Source organism: Giraffa tippelskirchi, chromosome 1 (genome assembly GCF_054371585.1).
Source record: "Giraffa tippelskirchi isolate mGirTip1 chromosome 1, T2T-mGirTip1v1.2.pri, whole genome shotgun sequence".
Lineage (NCBI taxonomy): Eukaryota > Metazoa > Chordata > Mammalia > Artiodactyla > Giraffidae > Giraffa > Giraffa tippelskirchi.
The window spans coordinates 80,461,839-80,486,086 of NC_137275.1; the positions used below are offsets into that span (position 1 = coordinate 80,461,839).

General features: G+C 37.8%; 1 protein-coding gene and 1 long non-coding RNA gene across 51 annotated transcripts in view; both read left to right on the forward strand.

Moving 5' to 3' along the window:
• PDLIM5 (PDZ and LIM domain 5) overlaps window positions 1-23,438 on the forward strand; it is a 317,004-nt gene extending 293,566 nt beyond the window's left edge. For all 50 annotated transcript variants that reach the window (XM_081595125.1, XM_081595262.1, XM_081595435.1 and 47 more), the window contains 4 exons: window positions 10,312-10,492; window positions 15,269-15,389; window positions 17,971-18,086; window positions 19,976-23,438. In XM_081595125.1, the coding sequence (XP_081451251.1) occupies window positions 10,312-10,492; window positions 15,269-15,389; window positions 17,971-18,086; window positions 19,976-20,065 (508 nt within the window). In that variant the 3' untranslated portion in view covers window positions 20,066-23,438. The remainder of the gene's footprint in view (window positions 1-10,311; window positions 10,493-15,268; window positions 15,390-17,970; window positions 18,087-19,975) is intronic.
• On the forward strand, window positions 1,764-7,009 carry LOC145547006 (uncharacterized). The gene is made up of 2 exons (XR_014083448.1): window positions 1,764-2,325; window positions 5,696-7,009. It is a non-coding gene; the product is annotated as an uncharacterized LOC145547006 (long non-coding RNA).
• Window positions 23,439-24,248: the final 810 nt, after the last annotated feature.

The following is a 24,248-nucleotide window of genomic DNA, read 5'->3' on the forward strand; positions in this document are numbered from 1 at the left end:
ATTTAAACTAGTATAGAATCTAGTGTGCTACTGCTTTTTCTCAATAAATAAAACAATGTTTTAAATTACTAACTATGTAGGGTTATGTTTTTAGAGTTAATGTTAATAAAAATAAGTTTTGACTTGTAACATTGTTTCTATAAGTTATGGTACTTTGGTTTCCTAGACTGGTATATGAGGATAATATGATTTAGATAAAAACACCTTTTATGGAGATAGGAGTCAATGCTGTTAGTGTGCTGTTGTAAGCAAGTAATTACTGGATGGGTTAACAAAATGTGAAACCATATCAGTTTCTGATTCTTGTTGTCTGATCATCGAATTCTGTGATATCCTATGATCACCACTGCCAGCACATCTGAAAAACTTAATATGGAGAAAATATGGAGATCAAAATAGAAATTACCTTCCCCACCCCTAACTGCCTTGGTTTGAGTTTTTAATGCTACACCAGAATGTGGTATCCATGCACTATCTTCTGCCAAGTAAAATAAATATTATGTTAAAAACATGAATGGCCATCACTTATTGCCCCCTCATCTGTTAAATTTTATACTGCTCTGGATTATCCTAGCACTTGTTATCAGTTAAGCATTAGAGCTTCATTTACTAGAGAAGTTAATAGGAACAGGGATTAGCTCATGTCACGATCCTATTACAGTAATTAACATAGCATATTTGCTTGGTGTTCAAATGCTGAAGCAGCTTGAATAGACTGTGGTCAATTCAAAGATCTAGGCAAAGCAGATTTTCCAGATCTTGGCTGCAGTGTCAATATCACTTACCAAAGCTAGGAGGCATCAGATCAAGTGACATTCTCTTGGACACCTGTTTTAGAAACAGGCTGCAGTTGCAGGCTTGACACTTTCAGTATAGAATATTGTAACCTGGCAGTTTAAGATTATTTGTAATTTAAAGTTGTTTTATTTGTTTTCCACAGTGTCATTTATATTAGGTTTTTATAATTTATATTTTTTCAATATTTATTTTCTAAAAGTTTCAAATTTTCTAAAACATTTTTAAGTAAAGGCAAACTAAGGCAAATTTTATGTTTTATTGTTTTCTTAGAAAAATTTTTGGAAAGTTTCAGAAACATGGATCTCTGATGTTAGTACTGAACTGATTATCTCTTCTTGAACATATTTTTAGCTTAAAACTCCATAGATCATTTTCATCTAATGTTAAAATTTTTGGCTTATTTGAATCTGGGAAAGATTATGAATGTTTTTCCTAAATTGTATTATTTTATGGCAAATAGATGGGGAAGCAGTGGCTGACTTTATTTCTTTGGGCTCCAAAATCACTGCAGATGGTGATTGCAGCCATGAAATTAAAAGACGCTTACTCCTTGGAAGGAAAGTTATGACCAACCTAGACAGCATATTAAAAATTACTTAGCCAACAAAGGTCCATCTAGTCAAGGCTATGGTTTTTCCAGTAGTCATGTATGGATGTGAGAGTTGGACTATAAAGAAAGCTGAGCGCCGAAGAATTGATGCTTTTGAACTGTGGTGTTGGAGAAGACTCTTGAGAGTCCCTTGGACTGCAAGGAGATCCAACCAGTCCATCCTAAAGGAGATCAGTCCTGAGTGTTCATTAGAAGGACTGATACTGAAGCTGAAACTCCAATACTTTGGCCATCTGATGTGAAGAGCTGACTCATTTGAAAAGACCCTGATGCTGGGAAAGATTGAGGACAGGAGGAGAAGGGGATGACAGAGGATGAGATGGTTGGATGGCATCACCGACTCAATGGACATGAGTTTGGGTGGACTCTGGCAGTTGATGATGGACAGGGAGGCCTGGTGTGCTGTGGTTCATGCAGTTGCAAAGAGTCAGACACCACTGAGTGACTGAACTGAACTGAACTGAGGCAAGACTTTAGCTAGTTGCCTTTTACAGATGGATACATTGTTATATTTGGGGAAATTCTACTGAAGTTCTGATTAAGTTTGCTCTAGAACATTTCCAATCCATTTATGATAGAAGTACCAGTTTTTGATTCATGCTGGTGAACAGATTGACTATTTGGAGTGCTGATATAATAGGGGAACAGAAAATCAGGATACTAGTATAGCCAAAGCCATATTTAATTTCTCTGGTACAATAGACTTATGAAAATACTAGCTTATTTTTGGACTGTTATATCTAGTGACATTAAAAATCCACTTGTATTATATGGAGTTAATTGGACCATTCACATGTAGCTACTCAGCGTTTTGATGAAAGAAATAAGGGATTCATCATGCTTGAATTTCTTCTTTGATATGGAATGCTTTAAAAAAAAAAAGGAGCCACGATGCTATTGTCCCATCTTTGCCTACAGTCCAGCACCAGAAAATCACATTTAGACAATTCATTGTTTATTCCGGTGACAGAGAAAATTTTAACAGTATTGATTTGTTTCTTACTTACTTATTTTCAAACTTTCCTCATAAAGAGGGCCATCTCAGTTACCCTGGAGAGATGCTGGAAGAGTTTTTGCCTGTCTTAGCATCCATTTCTATCTCTGAAAACTCCATTATTAATAGGTTTTATTTATTTTCCCTTCTGGTTAAGATTTTACTTGAAAATAAACGACTTCTTGACTTAATGTGTTAGTCCCTCAATTTACGGAAACAGCAAAGACATAGATCTTATGAGCAAGGAGTAGACCAAGATTTCAGACTATTATAGGGGAAAAATGGAAAGAACAAAATGTTCAGCATTTATATGATGTAATATTATGGTGCCGTTATTATCCTATTTTTGGATAATAATTGTTTTATGTATTCTAATGTGCATGCTTAGTCGTTCAGTTGTATGCAACCCTACGGACTGTAGCCTGCCAGGCTCCTCTGTCCGTGGAATTTTCCAGGCAAGAATACTGGAGCAGGTTGCCATTTCCTACTCCAGGGAATCTTCTCAACCTAGGGATTAAACCCACGTCTCCTGCATTGGTACACGGATTCTTTACTACTGAGGCACCCAGGAAGCCCTTAATATATTCTTAGCATATGCCAAATACTGTATTATAATTTTACTTGAATTCTTATTAAATTCTCATAACCTTGTAAGGCAGCTATTATAATTGCCTCAGTTTCACAGATGAGAAAACCAAGGCACAGAAAGCTTACATATTTGCTGAAGTTACGTAGATAGTAAATGGTAAAACCTGCATTTGAGCCCAGATCTGTGTAACTTTATATTCATGCTTTTAACTTGCACTATTTAGGAAAATGTTGTAATAGTATATTATGATAATTAAGAACTATAGAACTCTAAATGAAGTTCTTTTACTTTATGTAGAGAAAATAAATACCAAGATATATTAATGTGTTTCTGTTTCAGTTCAGTCGCTCAGTCGTTTCTGACTCTTTGTGACCCCATGAACTGCAGTACGCCAGGCCTCCCTGTCCATCACCAACTCCCAGAGTCCACCCAAACTCATGTCCATTGAGTCAGTGATGCATTCCAACCATCTCATCCTCTGTCGTCCCCCTCTCCTCCCGCCCTCAATCTTTCCCAGCATCAGGGTCTTTTCAAATGAGTCAACTCTTCGCATCAGATGACCAAAGTGTTGGAGTTTCAGCTTCAACATCTGTCCTTCCAATGAATACCCAGGACTGATCTCCTTTAGGATGGACTGGTTGGATCTTCTTGCAGTCCAAGGGACTCTCAAGAGTCTTCTCCAACACCACAGTTCAAAAGCATCAATTCTTTGGCGCTCAGCTTTCTTTATAGTCCAACTCTCACATCCATACATGACTATTGGAAAAACCATAGCCTTGACTAGATGGACCTTTGTTGACAAAGTAATTTTTAATATGCTGTCTAGGTTGGTCATAACTTTCCTTCCAAGGAGTAAGCGTCTTTTAATTTCATGGCTGCAATCACCATCTGCAGCGATTTTGGAGCCCACAAAGATAGTCACCCACTGTTTCCCCATCTATCTGCCATGAAGTGATGGGACCGGATGCCATGATCTTAGTTTTCTGAATGTTGAGCTTTAAGCCAACTTTTTCACTCTCTTCTTTCACTTTCATCAAGAGGCTCTTTAGTTCTTCTTCACTTTCTGCCATAAGGATGGTATCATCTGCATATCTGAGATGATATGCATATCTGAACTCTTATTAGTATTTCTCCCGGCAATCTTGATTCCAGCTTGTGCTTCATCCAGCCCAGCGTTTCTCATGATGTACTCTGCATATAAGTTAAAATAAGCAGGCTGACAATATACAGCGTTGACGTACTCATTTTCCTATTTGGAACCAGTCTGTTGTTCCATGTCCAGTTCTAACTGTTGCTTCCTGACCTGCATACAGATTTCTCAAGAGGCAGGTCAGGTGGTCTGGTATTCCCATCTCTTTCAGAATTTTCCACAGTTTTTTGTGATCCACACAGTCAAAGGGCTTTGGCATAGTCAATAAGGCAGAGGTAGATGTTTTTCTGGAACTCTCTTGCTTTTTTGATGATCCAGCGGATATTGGCAATTTGATCTCTGGTTCCTCTGTCTTTTCTAAAACCAGCTTGAACATCTGGAAGTTCACGGTTCACGTATTGTAACATATATATAAATACTGTGACTACATATACATGTAACCATATATACTACTGTATTAAATCAGGAAAAAAGAAACAACTCAAGCAGACCTGCCATATCTTGAGAGTGTGGCAGTGTACTCTTCTTCATAATGTTAGAGCAGGTAAGTGAGAAAGAAGTGAATAAGTAACAGATTGAACAGTTATGAGCTCTTACTTCCCCTCCAAATGACTTTGTACCATGTACATACATTCTTAGACTCATAGAGATGACCCAGGGAGTGAGGGGTTTACTTTTCCAGTTTCTCATCTAATGTGGAAATATAATCATTCTATAAGTAGTGCTCATTGAGTCTTTTATGTGCCACTTCCTGCAGATACCAGTGATACAGAAATCAAAAACATACTCCCTTTCTTTAAGGAGGTTGCTCTTATAAACTGAGTTGAGTCCCTTCCCAAATTCATTTGTTGAAACCCTAACCCCCAGTATTTCAGACTGTATTTGGAGATAGGGTCTTTAAGAGGTAAAATGGGGTCATAGAATGGATCCTAATCCAGTATCACCAATGTTCTTAATAAGAAGAGGTTATGACACAGACACACATAGAAGGAAGACCAGGTGAAGATGGCCATCTAGGATCCTAAGAGGGAAGCCTTAGAAGAAATTAACCCTGCCAACATCTTAAGTTTAGACTTCTAACTTCCAAAATTGAGAAAATAATTCCTGTTGTTTAAGCCACCCCATCTGTGGTGCTTTTTTAAGACAGTTCTAGCAGATGTATGCAGTTATACTAGACAAGCAAAACAACAGCTGTATCAGTGTGGTAAGTCTTACAGAGATATATCCAGAACCTGTTGATGCAAAGAGGAGAGATGGGGATTATTTAGCTTCAACAGCCAGTTACTTTTATTTGAAAGAAATTGCCAGAAATAAAGTTCAGTAGTCTACTTATAAAGCAGTACTTTTATACGACAAATATACATTGAAAGCTTACAAAGTGTTAGCTAATGATAAGGTGGGCTTCCTTAGTGGCTCAGTAGTAATCATCTACCAGTGCAGTAGATGTGGGTTCAATCCCTGGGTCAGGAAGATCCCCTGGAGAAGGAAATGGCAACCCACTCCAGTACTCTTGCCTGGAGAATTCCATGGACAGAGGAGCCTGGTGGGCTACAGTCCATAGGGTTGCAAAGAGTTGGACACAACTGAGCGATTTAGGACATACATTACATATGAGAGTAGTTAAGAGAGTAAATCCTAAGAGTTCTCATCACAAGAAAGAATTCTTTTTTTTTCTATTTCTTTAATTTTGTATCTATGAGATGATACCTGTTGTGGTAAACAAAAAAAGAAGTGTTTGTTTTTCAACTTACATCCCTACTAGCTTGTACCTGTTGAAATTTACAGTTCCTTCCATCTTTCTGACTAAGCTGTTCTTTTTCTCTGAATTCTTACCTATCTTTGCTTCCTTTTTTTTGGCATAAATATCACACCAAGAAGACAAACACACCACAGCTCTTCTCTCTCAGCCAATCACTTCTCCAGCTCAGTCGCCTCCCTTCCCTTGTCAGTCAGCAGGCATTCAGTGAGGCTCACGGTTGCAGAGGACTCGGAGAGGGAACTGAAACCTTCATTCCACTGTGCAGTTATCTAAGCTTTTCGTTCCAGTTCCCAGATGGAAACCCAATCCTACCTAGGACAAGAAGAACGTATTCAGTGTTAATCATGTGTTAATGAATTTGTTAAATTAGTCTCTGCTGACACAGAGAAGAGTGGACTTTGTTATATGTAAGAAATTTTAGCATTTATACATAACTTCAAGGGCACTGACAGGAAAGATGCTCTTTCAGCTTAGCCAAGGAGAATCTGTAGGAGCCCATCCATATTAGAATGGAGGTGTGGCAGGAGCAGGGTCACTGTCAACTCACTTTTTAAAGGTGCAGTGGGAGTTTCTCTAGTGGCGTTAAGATCATTCACTATTCAGATTTGATAAAGAAACTTCAGTAAATACCTTAAGATGACCCTTTTAATGGACTGTTTATTTATAGTGGACTCTATCCCAGAAGGCTTTCAAAAAGACTCTTTAAGAATAGCTGAAATGTAAGAAAACCTTCTAAAACATACAAAAGAAAGCAAAAGAAGAATGAAAATCATGGATGGGGCTATTAAAAATGAAGCGTTGAAAGAATTTGTCATTGAGTCTGGACAGTAATGACATACATACATCCTTGCCTGTGGTTAGAATTTGGCTATGAGCCTTCTGTGCTAAATTGCTTCAGTCCTCTCTGACTCTTTGTGACCCTGTGGACTGTAGACCACCAGGCTGCTCTATCCATGGGATTCTCTAGGCATGAATACTGGAATGAGTTGCTCTGCCCTCCTCCAGGGGATCTTCCTGACCCAGGGATCGAACCCGTGTCTCTTAACGTCTCCTGCATTGGCAGGTAGGTTCTTTACCATTAGTGTGGCAGTTGACAAAAAAAAAGAAAATTTTGCAAATTAATGTTGAGATAAAAAATAAATCTCTTGCTCAGAAGAAGCAAAACTGTTCTTGTTACAAAAACTTGAAAGGAATTTCTCCAAGGAGTCCTTGTAAAAATGGCCCTGTATGATCTAACAGCACTTTCCACAGCTGCTTCTAGAAAGAGTGGGAGTGGACTTTGTGGGGCTGTCTCGGAGAAGGCAACAGCACCCCACTCCAGTACTCTTACCTGGGAAACCCCATGGACGGAGGATCCTGGTGGGCTGCAGCCCATGGGGTCGCGAAGAGTTGGACACGACTGAGCGACTTCACTTCCACTTTTCACTTAAATGCACTGGAGGAGGAAGTGGCAACCCACTCCAGTGTTCTTGCCTGGAGAATCCCGGGGACGGGGGAGCCTGGTGGGCTGCCGTCTATGGGGTCGCACAGAGTCAGACACGACTGACGCGACTCAGCAGCAGCAGCTCCTCTCCCAAGTGTCAGCGCAGACTGAAGGTGTCACACACAGCACCTGTCATTACAGAACCATCCTGTGCAGCGGGCCAGGCCCAGTCTGCTCAAATTCGCAGAATGGAGTTGTATGCTGGTCTGAGTTGATCTCAATACATATCTTAGAAAGTCTAGAAGATAGATTGTATGTTCCTCGATTGTCTGTTCTCAAACGTCTTTTTTTACCCCCTGAAGTTTGTTAAATATTTGGTAGCCCTGATAGGCATGTTTCAAGAGGAGAACTTTCTTCCAGGTGCATACTAATACTTACACTTCACCAGAATGTGGAAATCGAGGTTGAACTGACTTGTTTTGAGAACTGAGGAATCAAATAAAAATACAGTAAGGATACTGGCCTCAGGGGGCCATCCACCCTTCTGGATGAGCTGAAGATGTGCCCTGATAGATACTCCCTAGTAAATAGGTTTGAATCTGCTTTAATGTCCAGACAAATGGTAGCATAAAACCTTGAAGTTCCACCATCCTCTGCTTCTGTGTTAGGTCATAGTCAATTTAGCGTGGCAGATTTTTCAGACAAACATAATAAGATACCCACCTGGTGAAAAGTGCAGCGCACTACTAAAACTTTGTTGGCCTTTGAGCTTTTGAGTCCTTGGCTTATCTTTGAAGGTAAACTACTTGCCAGATATATATTGAGAAAATGAATGAAGTGTTAAGTAAAACTGTTTATAAACCAGTTGAAAATAAAGGGACAACCTACCGAAAGTGCCATATTCTGTTACATAATAAGTGATCTGCTGCTGCTGCTGCTGCTAAGTCGCCTCAGTCGTGTCCGACTCTGTGTGACCCCAGAGGCAGCCCACCAGGCTCCCCCATCCCCGAGATTCTCCAGGCAAGAACACTGGAGTGGGTTGACATTTCCTTCTCCAATGCATGAAAGTGAAAAGTGAAAGTGAATCAGTCGTGTCCGACTCTTCACGACCCCATGGACTGCAGCCTACCAGGCTCCTCCGACCATGGGATATTCTAGGCAAGAGTACTGGAGTGGGGTGCCATCTATAAATCTTTTATTTTCTGTTGAGAATTAATTAACAAAAGGCATTCCTTACTAGTGGTAACAAAAATGGTACGCTAAAGTTTAAAGATAATAACAATAATAAACTACTTTTCTCAAATGTTGAAAGCTACTTATGCAAAATGGCATCATAATAGCAATAAGAAACAAGTTAACAAAAAGTAGGGTGAAAAATGGGGCTTCCCTGGTGGCTTGGATGGTAAAGAATCCGCCTGCAATGCAGGAGACCCACGTTCGATCTCTGGGTCAGGAAGATCCCCTGGAGAAAGGAATGGCAATCCACTCCCAATATTTTTGCCTGAAGAATCCCGTGACAGTGGCCTGATGGGCTATAATCCATGAGGTCACAAAGAGTCGGACACAACTGAGCAACTAAGCACACACACAGGGTAAAAATTACCTTCTTACACCCCACAGAATGCATTTTAATCATTCAACAAAAGCCTTTCAACTTGCTTGATTCTCAGAGAATTAGGTACTGGTTCTGAGAAAACAATGTATTTGCAAAGAATTTCCCAGCAGGAGATAGTTACCCAATACAAAGGTTATTGTCAAAAGCTAAAAAATGTTTTAACTTTGTGATGCTCATTGCTGTGACTTTTCCCATTAATTGTCTGCCTAAAGGTCGAATATCCAATGCTTACTAAGAATTAGTTACCCTATGGTCACTCAGTGATGATAATTGATGGTAATGTAATCAGAGGCAGAATATCAGTTGACTAGAGCAGTGTAATAGAAATCAGGAAGTTCAGCCTCTGGCCTTCATTCAGTCAATGATTTTATCATATATGTCATATCTTTGAACATTCTATATATCAGCTTCTCCATCTGTTAAACTGAGTTCATAATAACTGTCCTGGTCTGTCTCACAGGAATGTTGCATGGACAAATTAGATAAGTGTAAAAGTGCCTTGGAGGTAAAGCCACTCTATGAATAAAATTTAGTGTGATGTAGCTACTGAAAAGTGTGTTGCAGAACCTAGAATAGTTAATCTCCACAGGCTTCATGACTAGATAAAGCTTCATAATGGATTCCTGTCAGGCAAACGAAACCCATCTTATCAGTTCATGGCTGTATAGTATTTAATGGAAAAGAAATCTCTTTACAAACATCTTCTTACCTTGATACAAATGTGCATTAAAAATCAGTCATGTTTGAATTAAATAAAACCTTTCTAAGTAACTTTAAGTCACCTCTAATATCCAGTTTATAATTTCTATAGTCATTTTGGAGGGTGAGGATTTGATATGTTTAATAAAGTTGTGAAATAAGTATATGAAACAATGTATGGGGAAGAGAAATTGACTAGAATGGTTTTTTTTCCCCAGTAATAATTGTTACTGTTTTTAAGACTCTGACATTACCAAATTGATATTTTAAAAATTTTGTTTATTTTATAGAAATCTCAAGCTCTCATTTCTGCCTAACCCATATATGTTTTCCTGGTTACTTCTTTTTCCGTCATAGTTAATATTCTCATTATCAGTTGTTATCATGACACACTCAGTCATTGAAGCTCAAAAAACCTAATTACCAGATCCCTTGAAGACAGAAAACCAGGGCCTTTCTTGAAGGAATCCTTTAAGTGCTTATTCCTCTCGCCTGTTCTTTTCACTTCAGTGCACAGAGAGTTCTGTGTAAATTGCCAGCACCCATATGTTAAGTCCTTGAGAAGGAGAATTGAGCAAGTATTTAATTATTTGGACAATGCAAATAAGAGTTCCTATTCAGGCTAACTAGAAACTTTTATTCCAGAGCCAACTCAGTCTCTTTTCTTTTGGCAGGGGACCATTCCTAGTGGCATTGGGGAAATCTTGGCACCCAGAAGAATTTAACTGTGCTCACTGCAAAAATACGATGGCCTACATTGGATTTGTAGAGGAACAGGGAGCCCTGTATTGTGAGCTCTGCTATGAGAAATTCTTTGCTCCCGAATGTGGTCGATGCCAAAGGAAGATCCTTGGAGTGAGTATTGGAAACCTTTTCACTCTGAGTGAGTTTTAAAGCAGAACAATTTTTTGGTATGAAACCCTTCCATCATTTTTACTTTCTATTTTCTTCTTGCTTGATCCCCTTTCATCACTATTTATTTTTGTAAAGCAAAACTAAATAGACCTCTGTAGAAGTATATTGGACTCATGGGGTTAAGTTGTCTTTGGTTTTGTCTTACTGAGTGCTGGCTTGTCTGGTGAAAGTCTAGCCACTGTGGGGGAAAAATAATTTACTGTGGGTGTGCTGCCTCAACAGGACCCTGTTTGCTCAGGAATGAAGAGGTCACACAGGACCACACACATCTGAGTTCTCAGAACTGACACCTTCACTGTTTTAAATTAAATTCCATCGCTTTTATAAGAGCAGCATTTCCCCATTTGTCAGGGTTCAAGCACGGGACACAGATTTCATGAAATATATAAAACATGAGGCTTATAATTGATACATTTTTCTTGAATTCATATAATGTTTAAAAATATAACCTCAGGTTTATGAGGGTATACATGTGATAGAAAAATAATCAAACCACACCTTTTTTTTTTTTAACAAAAAGGTAGTAATTTAGGATCCAGATACATAATAAATAGTGATGAATGAATGAATTTTCTATTCTGGAATACCCAATTTGCAGTTGTGAAGTAAGGGTAAGGCATTTCCTATGGGTGACCAGGAGTTGAAATTTTACTTTAGAAGTAGCCAAGGTGACTGGACTCATACAAAACACCTACATACAACTCATACAAAATTTGGAAATTACATTGCTGAGTTCTAATATTCCCAATGTGACAGTGTAATAGTGAAGCTCTAATTCATTCCCATTAACAGAAAAGAGTATGAAACAGTGATAGATTTTATTTTCTTGGGTTCAAAAATCACTGTGGACAGTGACTGTAGCCATGAAATTGAAAGATGCTTGCTCCTTGGAAATAAAAGCTATGTCAAACATAGGCAGCATATTAAAAAGCAGAAAAAACGCTTTGCTGACAAAGGTCCCTATAGCCAAAGCTATGACAATTATGTACAGATGTGAGAGTTAGACCACAAAGAAGTCTGAGCGCCAAAGAATTGATGCTTTTGAATTGTGGTGCTGGAGAAGACTCTTGAGAGTCCTTTGGCCAACAAGGAGATCAAACCAGTTAATCCTAAAGGAAATCAACCCTGAATATTCATTGGAAGGACTGATGCTGAAGCTGAAGCTCCAATACTTTGGCCACCTGATGTGAAGAATCGACTCATTGGAAAAGACGATAATGGGAAAGGTTGAGGGCAGGAGGAGAAGAGGATGACAGAGGATGAGATGGTTGGATGGCATCACTGACTCAACAGACATGAGTTTGAGCGAACTCCGGGCAAGCCTGGTGTGCTATAGTTCATGGGGTTGCAAAGAGTCGGACACAACTTAGCGAATGGACAACAACAACAAATTTTAGACTACATCTTTAAATGAGTCTAAAACTTTCAAGACACTTTAAAATTATACTATGTGAAATATTTCTGCATTATTAATTTGTACAATATGTAGAGAGGAAAACAGGAGGATAATTCAGGCTATACCTTTTCAAATGACAATAAGTAGACTACATTAATACTGTTTTAGTATATAAATGTGTTCTATGGATTCTAGAATGATTAATAAAACAAAATCAAGTAAGAGTTTTAGCACCAAATGAGGTTCTAAAAAATGAAATCTTCAACTTGTTGCTTTAGACATGCACCAGAACTTTACTAAAGGGACAAATTTTCCGGATTGTAGAGAGTTCCAGAAAAACATCTATTTCTGCTTTATTGACTATGCCAAAGCCTTTGACTGTATGGATCACAGTAAACTGTGGAAAATTCTTAAGGAGATGGGAATACCAGACCATCTGAACTATCTCTTGAGAAACCTGTATGCAGGTCAGGAAGCAACAGTTAGAACTGGACATGGAACAACAGACTGGTTCCAAATAAGAAAAGAAGTACGTCAAGGCTGTATATTGTCACCCTGCTTATTTAATTTATATGCAGAGTACATCATGAGAAACTCTGGGCTGGAAGAAGTGCAAGCTGGAATCAAGATTTCTGGGAGAAATATCTATAACCTCAGATATGCAGATGACACCACCCTTATCGCAGAAAATGAAGAGGAAATAAAAAGCCTCTTGATGAAAGTGAAAGAGGAGAGTGAAAAAGTTGGCTTAAAGCTCAACATTCAGAAAACTAAGATCACAGCATCTGGTCCCATCAGTTCATGGGAAATAGATGGGGAAACAGTGGAAACAGTGTCAGACTTTATTTTGGGGGGCTCCAAAATCACTGCAGATGGTGACTGCAGCCATGAAATTAAAAGATGCTTACTCCTTGGAAGGAAAGTTATGACTAACCTAGATAGCATATTTAAAAGCAGAGACTACTTTGCCAACAAAGGTCCGTCTAGTCAAGGCTATGGTTTTTCCAGTAGTCATGTATGGATGTGAGAGTTGGATGGTGAAGAAAGCTGAGCGCCGAAGAATTCATGCTTTTGAACTATGGTGTTGGAGAAATCTCTTGAGAGTCCCTTGGACTGCAAGAAGATCCAACCAGTCCATTCTAAAGGAGGTCAGTCCTGGGTGTTCATTGGAAGGACTGATGTTGAAGCTGAAACTCCAATACTTTGGCCACCTCATGTGAAGAGTTGACTCATTGGAAAAGACTCTAATGCTGGGAAGGACTGGGGGCAGGAGGAGAAGGGGATGACAGAGGATGAGATGGCTGTATGGCATCACCGACTCGATGGACATGTGTTTGGGTAGACTCTGGGAGTTGGTGATGGACAGGGAGGCCTGGCGTGCTGCGATTCATGGGGTCGCAAAGAGTCGGACACGACTGAGTGACTGAACTGAACTGAATCTTATGTTAAAGTGGCTTAAAACTCAACATTCAAAAAAATAAGATCAATGCATCCGGTCCCATCACTTCATGGAAAATAAACGGGGAAACAATGGAAACAGTGACAGACTTTATTTTCTTGGGTTCCAAAATCACTGCAGATAGTGGCTGCAGCCATGAAATTAAAGGATGCTTGCTCCTTGGAAGAAAAGCTATGAGAAACCTAGACAGCATACTAAAAAGCAGACATTGCTTTGCCGATAAAGGTCCGTCTAGTCAAAGCTGTGGTTTTTCCAGTAGTCATGTATGGATGTGAGAGTTGGACTGTAAAGAAAACTGAGCACTGAAGAATTGATGCTTTTGAACTGTGGTGTTGGAGAAGACTCTTTAGAGTCCCTTGGACTGCAAGGAGATGAAACCAGTCAATGTGAAAGGAAATCAGTCCTGAATATTCATTGGAAGGACTGATGCTGAAGCTGAAGCTCCAATACTTTGGCCACCTGATGCGAAGAACTGACTCCTTAGAGAAGATTCTGATGCTAGGAAAGATTGAAGACAGGAGGAGAAGGGGACGACAGAGGATGAGATGATTGGATGGCATCACCGACTCAATGGACATGAGTTTGAGCAAGCTCCAGGAGTTGGTGATGGACAGGGAAGCCTGGCATGCTTCAGTCCATGGGGTTGCAAAGAGTCAGACACAACTGAGCGACTGAACTGACCTGAACCTGTTAAAGATGGGATAGTAATCTATCTCAAGGATAGAAAGCTAAGTAGATACTAGAAACCTTGGTTGTTATTTGGTTGAATGTTTCACTTGTTGTCCATGTTCATAGTGATCTTTTTGGGTCTAGATAACTGCTGTTTTTTCCCATTGTTCTTCGGTAGTGAACTGGGGCATTTTCTATGGCTAATGACTTAACGGTATCATTTTATTTTGACAGTTTTTTATTAGAAAATATTTCACTCTACAACAATTAAAAAATACAAAAATGTAAAGAATAAAATTAAAATGACCTATATATTTACCAGTCCCACATAGATCCTCTTTACCTTTAGGATGTGTTTTCTTCCAGTTTTCTCCTGATAACTAATTCATTTACAGAACTGTAACCATACTTGACTTATAGCATCCTGTTTTTGTGATAATTATTATGGAAAGTGTAAGTTCCTGTATTACTAACTACTCTTCAAAAATGATTTCTAATAGCTCCATCTCTTTCTCGCAGTTCAAAGAAATGATTCTTTGCAAAGCAAAATTCTCAAACTTTCTCTTACTAATTAAAATCTGGTCCAAGTCTTTGATACTTGGTATATATAACCATAGGGCTGTTGTTGACTAGAATCCATGCTCTATGGTTCAAATTTTAGACACTCATTTGAATATGTGCTTAGTATAGTCATAGCTGATTTTCAAAATCCTAAACATGTGTTAAACATGATTGGATTACACTGATTAAGTTGTTGCTTCCAACATGGGACAATGTATAGGTTTGTTTTAGTTTTTAAATGTTTTGCCCTTCCTTCATGACATTTTCAAGATAACATTGTGAAACCATTACAAGTGAATGTTTCTTGACACCCTTTGAGGGAAAGCAGTAGTGTAGCAAATGCTTATGAAAGACTTACTTTTATTCACCACATTTATTTGTTTAAATAACACTAATCATTCTTTAAATAAGTTTATTGATGTGTAGTTGTGAAAAACATGTATTTTATATAGTGCATCAGTTTAGATGATCTGTGAGTCTGTCCTTAAATATCTCCAGTTCCTTAGATGAAAACCTTAGGCAAAGACAAAGCATGTATGTCTACTTTTGGGTCAATTTAAAAGGACTGTATTAGTACAGCTGGTAAAATATGTATCATCTTTCTTTATATCCAATTACCTTTCTGTGACAGGAGGTCATCAATGCTTTGAAACAAACTTGGCATGTTTCCTGTTTTGTGTGTGTGGCCTGTGGAAAGCCTATTCGTAATAATGTTTTTCACTTGGAGGATGGTGAGCCCTACTGTGAGACTGGTAAGATCTTTAAGCCAGTAGTTTCTTAAGTTGTAAATGAAGATAAAACCCCTATATTGCTATCAATTTGAAAGGAAATGCTAAGCAAAATAGTATAGTTTTACTAAAGGTTTTAGGAGCACTTAATGTTACTGTAAATATATAGCAAAAAAGTGTATAAAATTTGTATATGACTTTGTCAAAATCAGATATTACCAATTTCATTAAGAAAAGTGCATGTATAGGCAGTTACTTAGGAGACTATTTTTCTTGAACCTCCGATAACTTATACATAAATCATATGAAATTGTATAGCTTGAAGCCTTCTTTTACACTCTACTAGTGAATCTTGCCTGGAGAATCCCAGGGACGAGGGAGCCTGGTGGGCTGCTGTCTATGGGGTCGCACAGAGTCGGACACGACTGGAGCAACTTAGCAGCAGCAGCAGTGAATTTTGAGTGATTATAAACATGAGAAATGTTCAACTTTTGAATAGGATATTGATACGCTCTTGAAGGCAACTGCCTTGACAGCAAATTGGAATCCTTTGTTATTTTTACTGAATGGGAAGTTAATCATGGTTTGCTACCTTGGTGAGATTAGTTTTAAAAAAACAAGCTCTAAGTATTAATGCCAATCTACTACATTTGTGCTACTACCTAAACTCTAAACACTTCCTTTTCCTTCCCAAAGGCTGTAAGTGAGCTTTCACAGCACTTATTTATTAATGTTATTCTTACTTAGATATTACTACAACACATACATGTTTCAAAAAATAAAGTATTTTCCCTTTATTTTGCCTCCACTTAGTACCACTACATTCCCCCATGGGGTTTTACTGTTGTTCTGCCTTGCAGTTCAAAAGGTGGTACTGGACGAAAGGAATATTCCACAGTAGTCAAGTTAAAGAAGCAGTCAGCTTCTAATTTGAGGCTGTTGACCACGACTTGACCCTCCTTTGCCCAATCTAATTAATAAATTCTAACAGTTCTATCCCCAGCGGATATTGAATTGATTCATTTCTCTCACCTCAACTGTCCCTACTAAATCCAGTTCACTCTTACCCTTTTCCTGGGCATTATAATTGCCGGCTAAAATGATTTATCTTCTTTCCCTCAACCCTCAGATAGCTGTAGTAATATTTTTTTGAATGTGAATCAGATTGTGCTTGATACCTTATGCCTTCCACTAGAGGAGAAACTGTATTCCCGGCTGAGGCCAGCTTTGCCAACGCCATCTCCTCCACCTGATTGTTTGGATTCTAGAGAATGTCACTGGATTCTTAGCCATACCTGGCCCCTTTGTTGTTTCTGAACCTGCTAAGATCCGTCCTGCCTCAAGGCTTTTGTACTTTCTGTCTCTTTTAACTGGAATGTTCTTTCCCAGGTTTTCTGAAATGGTTCCTCCCCCTCTTTTATTTTCAAGTCTCAGCACAGGTATTATCTCCTCATGGAGGCCTTTCCTCACCCCCTTCTATAACATAGTGTTATACACTTCCCCCAATTATTCTCAATCGCATCACTCTTGTCTTTCCTTTATGATCCTTATCACAATCTGAAGTGGTTTACTATCATTTATTTTTAAAACATAATAAATGATGACATCCTCAGCCCAGTGAGAATATAAGCCCCATGTAGAGAACAACCACATCTATCTTCTCCACCATTGTGCCTCTAACCAGTGCCCAGACCAGCACCCAGCACCAGGAGGACTCTGTGGGTGTGTGCTGAGCAGATGGCACTAAGGAGTCTTGAGGGTTGCTGAGAAAGGTGACTCAAGTTGCAGATGGCAGCCTACTTTCTCCTCTAGCCCAGATGGGATTAGAAATGTCAAAGGGTGAACCATGAGTGAAAACACATAGTAAGAGTAGCTGCATAAAAGAAAATTGCCAGTAAGTTCTAATTTAGTAATGATAAACATCTTGTCAAAGCTGTTTTCTTCAGAAGGGAGACATTAATACTTTATAACTCTGTATCAAGTAAGAGGTGTTCTCTGGATAAGGATTTTTAGCATGAAGTTGTAAAATGGGAAGGAAAATATAGCAGAAGAAAAAGTGGCTAATATTGTTGTGATATAGTCCAGCTAGAAACTCAGTCACAACATTTGTTCACGAAGGTTTCCTGTGACTTTTTTTCTTCCTTAAGTAGATGTGCTATGAAATTTGCTAATAGTGGGGTTGTGGGAAAGAAGGTTTTTTCATACATTTTTCATGATTTATGTTCATTAGTCTTATTGTTGCTAGTTATTGAATGTTCTCTTATATTTTATTGAAACAATCATGCCTATTGATAACTTATCAGGGAACAGTGATCTTCATATACATTTGAGCATTTAATAAGTTGGACAGAACTGAGAAGTAACATATGGAAAAACATAATAAAGAATGTTAAGTTGTATATATAACATCTTCCAAGGGTAAACTGAAATAAACTACACATAATGCTCAAGTCAGATGTTATGCCATCTGAAAATCTTTCTGTTACTAGTAACTGTATCTTTATCATCTCATTTAATTCTCATTTTGTTGCTGTTTTCTGAAATCTTGCATTCTACATCTTTGTCGTGTTTCAATTACATCTGCCCCACCCCTGCCCCAATACAGATTATTATGCCCTCTTTGGTACTATATGCCGTGGATGTGAATTTCCCATAGAAGCTGGCGACATGTTCCTGGAAGCTCTGGGCTATACCTGGCACGACACTTGTTTTGTATGTTCAGTAAGTAAACTCCTGTTTCCCATTCAGAGGAGCACGGTATGGCCAGTTCTAGCCTGAGCACTAAATGGAAATAACGATTTTTATATCTATCAGTCCCTCAAACCTAGAAATGTTTTTACAGTGGTTTTTGAAAGTCAAGTTTATTAAAATTTTTGGTACTTTTTGAAATTGTTTGGCACAGAATAAGATGCTTACCCCTTTAGAGAAATATTCTTAATACATTTTTGTTTATAAGAAGAAGCTCTGAATTTCTTAAAAACAGTAAGATTTTTTGCATTTTTTAAACTATGTTTTATTAGAGTGTCTCTAGTAATTTATGAAAACAGGTAGTTCTTAAAATAGAAGTAAACTTTTATAAGTATCTGTTATTGACTCAATAATGGAAGTAAACTATATGTTGATCCATTTCCTTCCTTGGCAATAGTCTATGAATATTCTTTTCTTTTTGAGACTAAAATAAACTTGTAGTAATATATTTACCTCTCTCATTTCATATTTTAGTATTTTTAGTTTTATTTTTATTGATGAATATTGATTCAGAGTTAACTTTAACCTAAGATATATATTTTTTAAATTTAGAAGTAAATATTTAATCAAGGTACTCTATTCAGATGGTTGATTTTTAAAAAATTATACTTAATATTTTTAATAGTTTTTAATAACATTGTATGAAGGGGGAAATGACTAGTTAATTGAAGTCACATAATTTCCCTAAACGTTACTATTGAACCTTGTCTTGTTTACTTCATCCATCTCTTAGACTTTATAAAATCTGTAAAAAACAGTAATTTTAGCAGATTTGCCTCCTCCTTTTCTCTGGTGGATCTGCTCAGGAGCATTGTTGTTGTTGTTTTTAGTTGCTAAGTCACGTCTGACTCTTTGCAACCCCATGGACTGTAACCTGCCAGGCTCCTTTGTCCGTGGGATTTTCCAGGCAAAAATGCTGGAGTGGGGTGCCATTTCCTTCTCCATGGGATATTTCGGATTCAGGGATCAAACCTGCGTCTCCTGCATTAGCAGGCGGATTCTTTACCACCAAGCCACCTGGGCTCCAAGCCCACTCAGGAGCATTAAAATTAGCAAAGACAGTGGGAAAGATAAGACATAAATGTGAATAGCAAACTGATAGTATAGCATCCAGCAGCTAGATGTGGACTATGGTTTTCTTAATAAGAAACAAACAAACAAGAAAAGAGACAAAGAAATGAATTAAAAAGAACTCTCAGGTGTTCTCTGGTGGCTCAGACAGTAAAGAATCTGCCTGCAATGCAGGAGACCTGGGTTCCATCCCTGGGTTGGGAAAATGCCCTGGAGAAGGAAATGGAAACCCACTCCAATATTCTTCTCTGGAGAATCCCCATGGAAGAGGAGTCTGGCCGGCTACAGTCCATGGGGTTGCAAAGAATCAGACATGACTGCAGTAACAAAGCACAGCACACTCAGGTTTTCTGTGCCTGTATATTTAGGGGCCTAGGAATGTGTGGCAAAGCACCTGTGTAGGATTTTTTTGGTTTATTTTTCTTAATGCCTTGGGTCTCTACAACAGGAGGCAGGTTTAAAACATTGATTAGAATTTGAGAATAGAAATTATGTTTAATGTGACTGCTTTATGTGTTAATTTTTTCACTATGGCCAAATATTCATTCCCAATTAAGAAAAATAATGATCAATAAGTTTAAATAAACTAAAATGCATTCCAGAGAAAAGCCATTCTTCATTGGTTTTGAAAGATGACATGGAATGTTATAGTAATCGTGAAATGTTAGGAGGTCTGACACAACCAACTGAAGTGTTTTGTCATACTATCCATTGGGTGAAAAATCATTTTCCCCTTTTTAGGCATACTTGATAAGATAATGACATTCTCTCAAATAATGCTTCTTTTTCAGGTATGTTGTGAAAGTTTGGAAGGTCAGACCTTTTTCTCTAAGAAGGACAAGCCACTTTGCAAGAAACATGCTCATTCTGTGAATTTTTAAAAGTCAACTGTCCAGGGGAAGAGAAGAAATTTGAAGAGAAAGAGGAGAATTTAAATTACCAATTAATCTTTAGATTTAATATTTATATGAAATTTTGAAAAATAATGGTGGCCCTCAGGGGATAAATTCCAAGCTTTGAAAACCAAGTCTATGAGGAAATATTTGGCTTCCTAAAGTAAAGGAACAGTTTGGTGTTTATTATTACTTTTTTCCCTGTATTTTCTGCCCATAAAGTAACTTTTATAAAAATCAATTTCCTCGTTGACTGTTAAATTCATCTTAGAATAAATTAGTGAAGAATTAAATTTTAGAATAAAAACCTTCAACTTCTATGCTGAAATAACTAAACTTTCCTTGTTAGGTAGTTTTGAGTAAATCTATATAAAGACAATGAAAATGCCTTACACTTAATAAATGAAGCATTGTGTTTTTCTTAAAAAAAAATAGCGTTTATCTTTAAAACAGTAAATAGGAGTTTAAACAGAGAATTTTATCAGTAGCAGGTGTCAGGTTTTTTAAAACTGTATACACTTTTTTTTTTTGTCTTTACAGTTGATCATTCCAATAGGAAAGGCAAATGAGATTTTGATCAAAACATGTCTTGCCAGTAGGAGATGTTACATTTTTGTCTGATTTCCCTCCACCCCAAAAAAGCCACCATGAAGCTTATAAATTTCAATTTTTTGCCTTTTATCAGATATGACCATTTTCTATTAATTGTGTATGTTTCACCACCTATGTCAGTCAAACTATTTTTTTTCCCTTCCCTTATGCTGAGGTAAAGAGCTTGTTGAATAACTTTGGACTCTGAAAGTTTTCTGTCTCTTTAAAGAGAATAAATAGAAAAGAATGTGGTTGGTAGTGATGGTAAATCACAAGATTGGATCAGAAATTTTTTAGAATTCCCCCTTTTTTAGACAGTGAGTCAATTTGATCAGTTCCAGAGTTATACTATTGACTGACGAAGGTTTGAAAGTTCTCTTTGCAGAATAATTTTTTTTGTTGTTCAGTTCTACATTAGAAAAAATAAAGTATTGGTTTGGGGATGTGATAAAAATTTAGATTTTTTTTCTTTTGGTAGTTCTTTCTCAATAATAAATGAACCACTTCTAAAAGTAATCATGAAGTTTGGAAAGCTTTTGTTCACAGAGGTTTGATAGTATAGAGAGGAACATGATTAATTACTCAGACCAGCCTGTTCTTTGTTTTCTTCATTTTAGGGAAAAAAATTATGTAGATACCACATGAAGACAGAGAAACAATTGTGGCAAGATCGTGAATCCTGTTGATATTTGCCCAGGGAGAAAAGAGATTATGGCATTTGATAGTTTTTTTGTTTGTTTGTTTGTTTCCAGAATGGACAAAAGCCCATGATCACACTAAGTTATCGCTTGGATTTGTTTGGGAAAGGGTGCTTTTATAGTTGAGACTGAGCCCCACCCCCTGCCTATCCCATCCATCACTTGAGACTTCACTTCCATTGTGTGCATGTTTGTTAGAGAGCAGGGTGTTAGACTACAATATTTGTTTAACCTCCCTAAGAACTGTTCAAGGTATCTGTCCTGAAAGCTGCTAATTCATGGTCTAGCAGACTTATATTATATGCAGATAGTAATTAACTGGGAATAAAAGAATGAGAAGTGTGACGCAAAGTAGCAAACTAAATGCTTCACCAATGGCAACCCAGAACTGTCCCCTTGCCCTGCATCTTGTAGGGAGGCAGGGGGTTTTTTCTGTTGTGTTTTAAAAGCTGGAACTGAATCGTGCCATATTTCCCATTGCTGCTGAAACCACCCATAGAAGACACGCCGCATTGTCACATATCTTAATGTCAGTCCTTTGCTTTACATGACATAAAATAAGTTGGTGGTTTTGTTTTAGTGTGGTAGAGATTTTTTTGTTGTTTTTTAGTTTTGCTTTTACAGATGGTAAAGAGTCTGCCTGCAGCGCAGGAGACTCGCATCCCTAGACTCAGATCCCTAGGTCCAGAAGATCCCCTGGAGAAGGAAATGGCAACCCACTCCTGCATTCTTCCCTGGAAAACCCCATGGACAAAGGGGCCTGGCAGGCTACAGCCCATGGGGTCACTAAGAGTTGGACACGACTGAGCGACTTCACTTTACAGATAATATGCCAAGAGAGTATTTAATAAGTCAGTGGCATTGGAATGGCATTTGGGTATTTCGTTCAAAGAATTTTATTTGATCTGGATTTCTTATAAAGTTATATTAAGGATTTTGTTTTTATTACACTTTTCTTTCTGCATATTATTCATGGAGCATAATGTTGCATTTCTCTAAATTTTATCCCTAAAAGGATAATGTCACTTCCTAACATCATCTTGTCTTTGGCTTTGTCCTTTGCTTCTATGGCAAAGCCTTCTTCTGTCTATTCTTAAAACAGTTAATCCTGTGAAATAAATACTGACTATAACCCAGAAGAATCTCTGTATTTTATAGTGGGGAATGCCATATTTAATACACCAGCATTAATCTTTTAATAACTGACAGAGCACTTTATTCTTCTGGTGAGCTCCCAGAATATTTATTTTTCTGATTATAAATATTCCATGTCAGTAGCATTTTTTAATTGTTACCTCCTTATTGTAGAGCATTACTTTTAGTCTCTCTCGATGTATGTTTTGGAATGTTGAGCTTAGAATAATACAGATTAAAATCACAGTATATGATTCTAAAACATCCCCTACTTGTTTTTCCAGTTTCTAAATGTATAGCATGTCTACAAGGACAAAATGTTGCTCACTGAAGTAGCTGTCTAAAAATAATGCCCTCTACATGTGCTTGTAGCATTTCTATTTCCTATTGATTCAAGTTACAATTAGCAACTAAAATTAAAACCTGATCATTGGTCACTGTGCAAAAGACAAGTAGAAATTGGAGTTTAAATCTTCAAAACAGCATTATTTTTAAAAATGATTATAACAAAAACGGTATTCATGGTACCATTTTCAAGGACCACTACTATAGAAAATACTCTTCCCTGTTCAAGTGTAAATCTAGAGTTATGTTAACATTTTGGTGATATTTGGGGTTTAGGTATTGCTATTGAAAGGAGAGGCTTTTCATACATAAGGGAAGGGAAAACACCCTGAATCGTTTTACACAATTTGATGTGTCTTCAGTTTGTCCTCCTTCAACCCCCAAATGTTTTAAGGTTATGGGTTTGGATTCTCAATATATCATTTACCATATGTATTAGTCTCTATTTTCTGTTTCTCTGCATTTTTTAGTTTGTATATGTCTGTGCTATTTTGCTTTTGGATACATTTTCTAATTAAAAACCGCATGAGAAATATAATCAGTATATAAACCTTAATGTGCACATAATAAATAAATGGCTGCAGTGATACAAACAGGTTCTCTTGGTTTTTCTTTTTGGGGGACAAGAGGTTTCTATTAAGTCATCAAGGGAAAAAATAATGTTCACAAGATAGGCTGATTCTCAGGAGAATTCCTCCTTTATGGAATTTGCCTATCAGAATGTCCCAGAAACATAGTATATTTGAAAATATTGTCACATTTATTTTATTTTAATCCATGTTTATGCTTTGCATGTAGCATGTACACAATAAATGGTATGAATAGATAAGTAAGCTCTATTGTCTTTCTCCTTGGAAGGAAGGTTATGGCCAACCTAGATAGCATATTTAAGGGCAGAGACATTACTTTGCCAACAAAAGTACGTCTTGTCAAGGCTATGGTTTTTCCAGTGGTCATGTATGGATGTGAGAGTTGGACGGTGAAGAAAGCTGAGCGCCGAAGAATTGATGCTTTTGAACTGTGGTGTTGGAGAAGACTCTTGAGAGTCCCTTGGACTGCAAGGAGATCCAATCAATCCATCCTAAAAGAGATCAATCCTGGGTGTTCATTGGGAGGTTTGACGTTGAAGCTGAAGCTCCAATACTTTGGCCACCTCATGCGAAGGGTTGACTCATTGGAAAAGACCCTAATGCTGGGTAGGATTGGGGGCGGGAGGAGAAGGGGACGACAGAGGATGAGATGGTTGGATGGCATAACCGACTCGATGGTCATGGGTTTGGGTAGACTCCGGGAGTTGGTGATGGACAGAGAGGCCTGGCCTGCTGCAATTCATGGGGTCGCAAAGAGTCGGACACGACTGAGTGACTGAACTGAACTGATTGTCTTTCTTTTAAAAAACACTT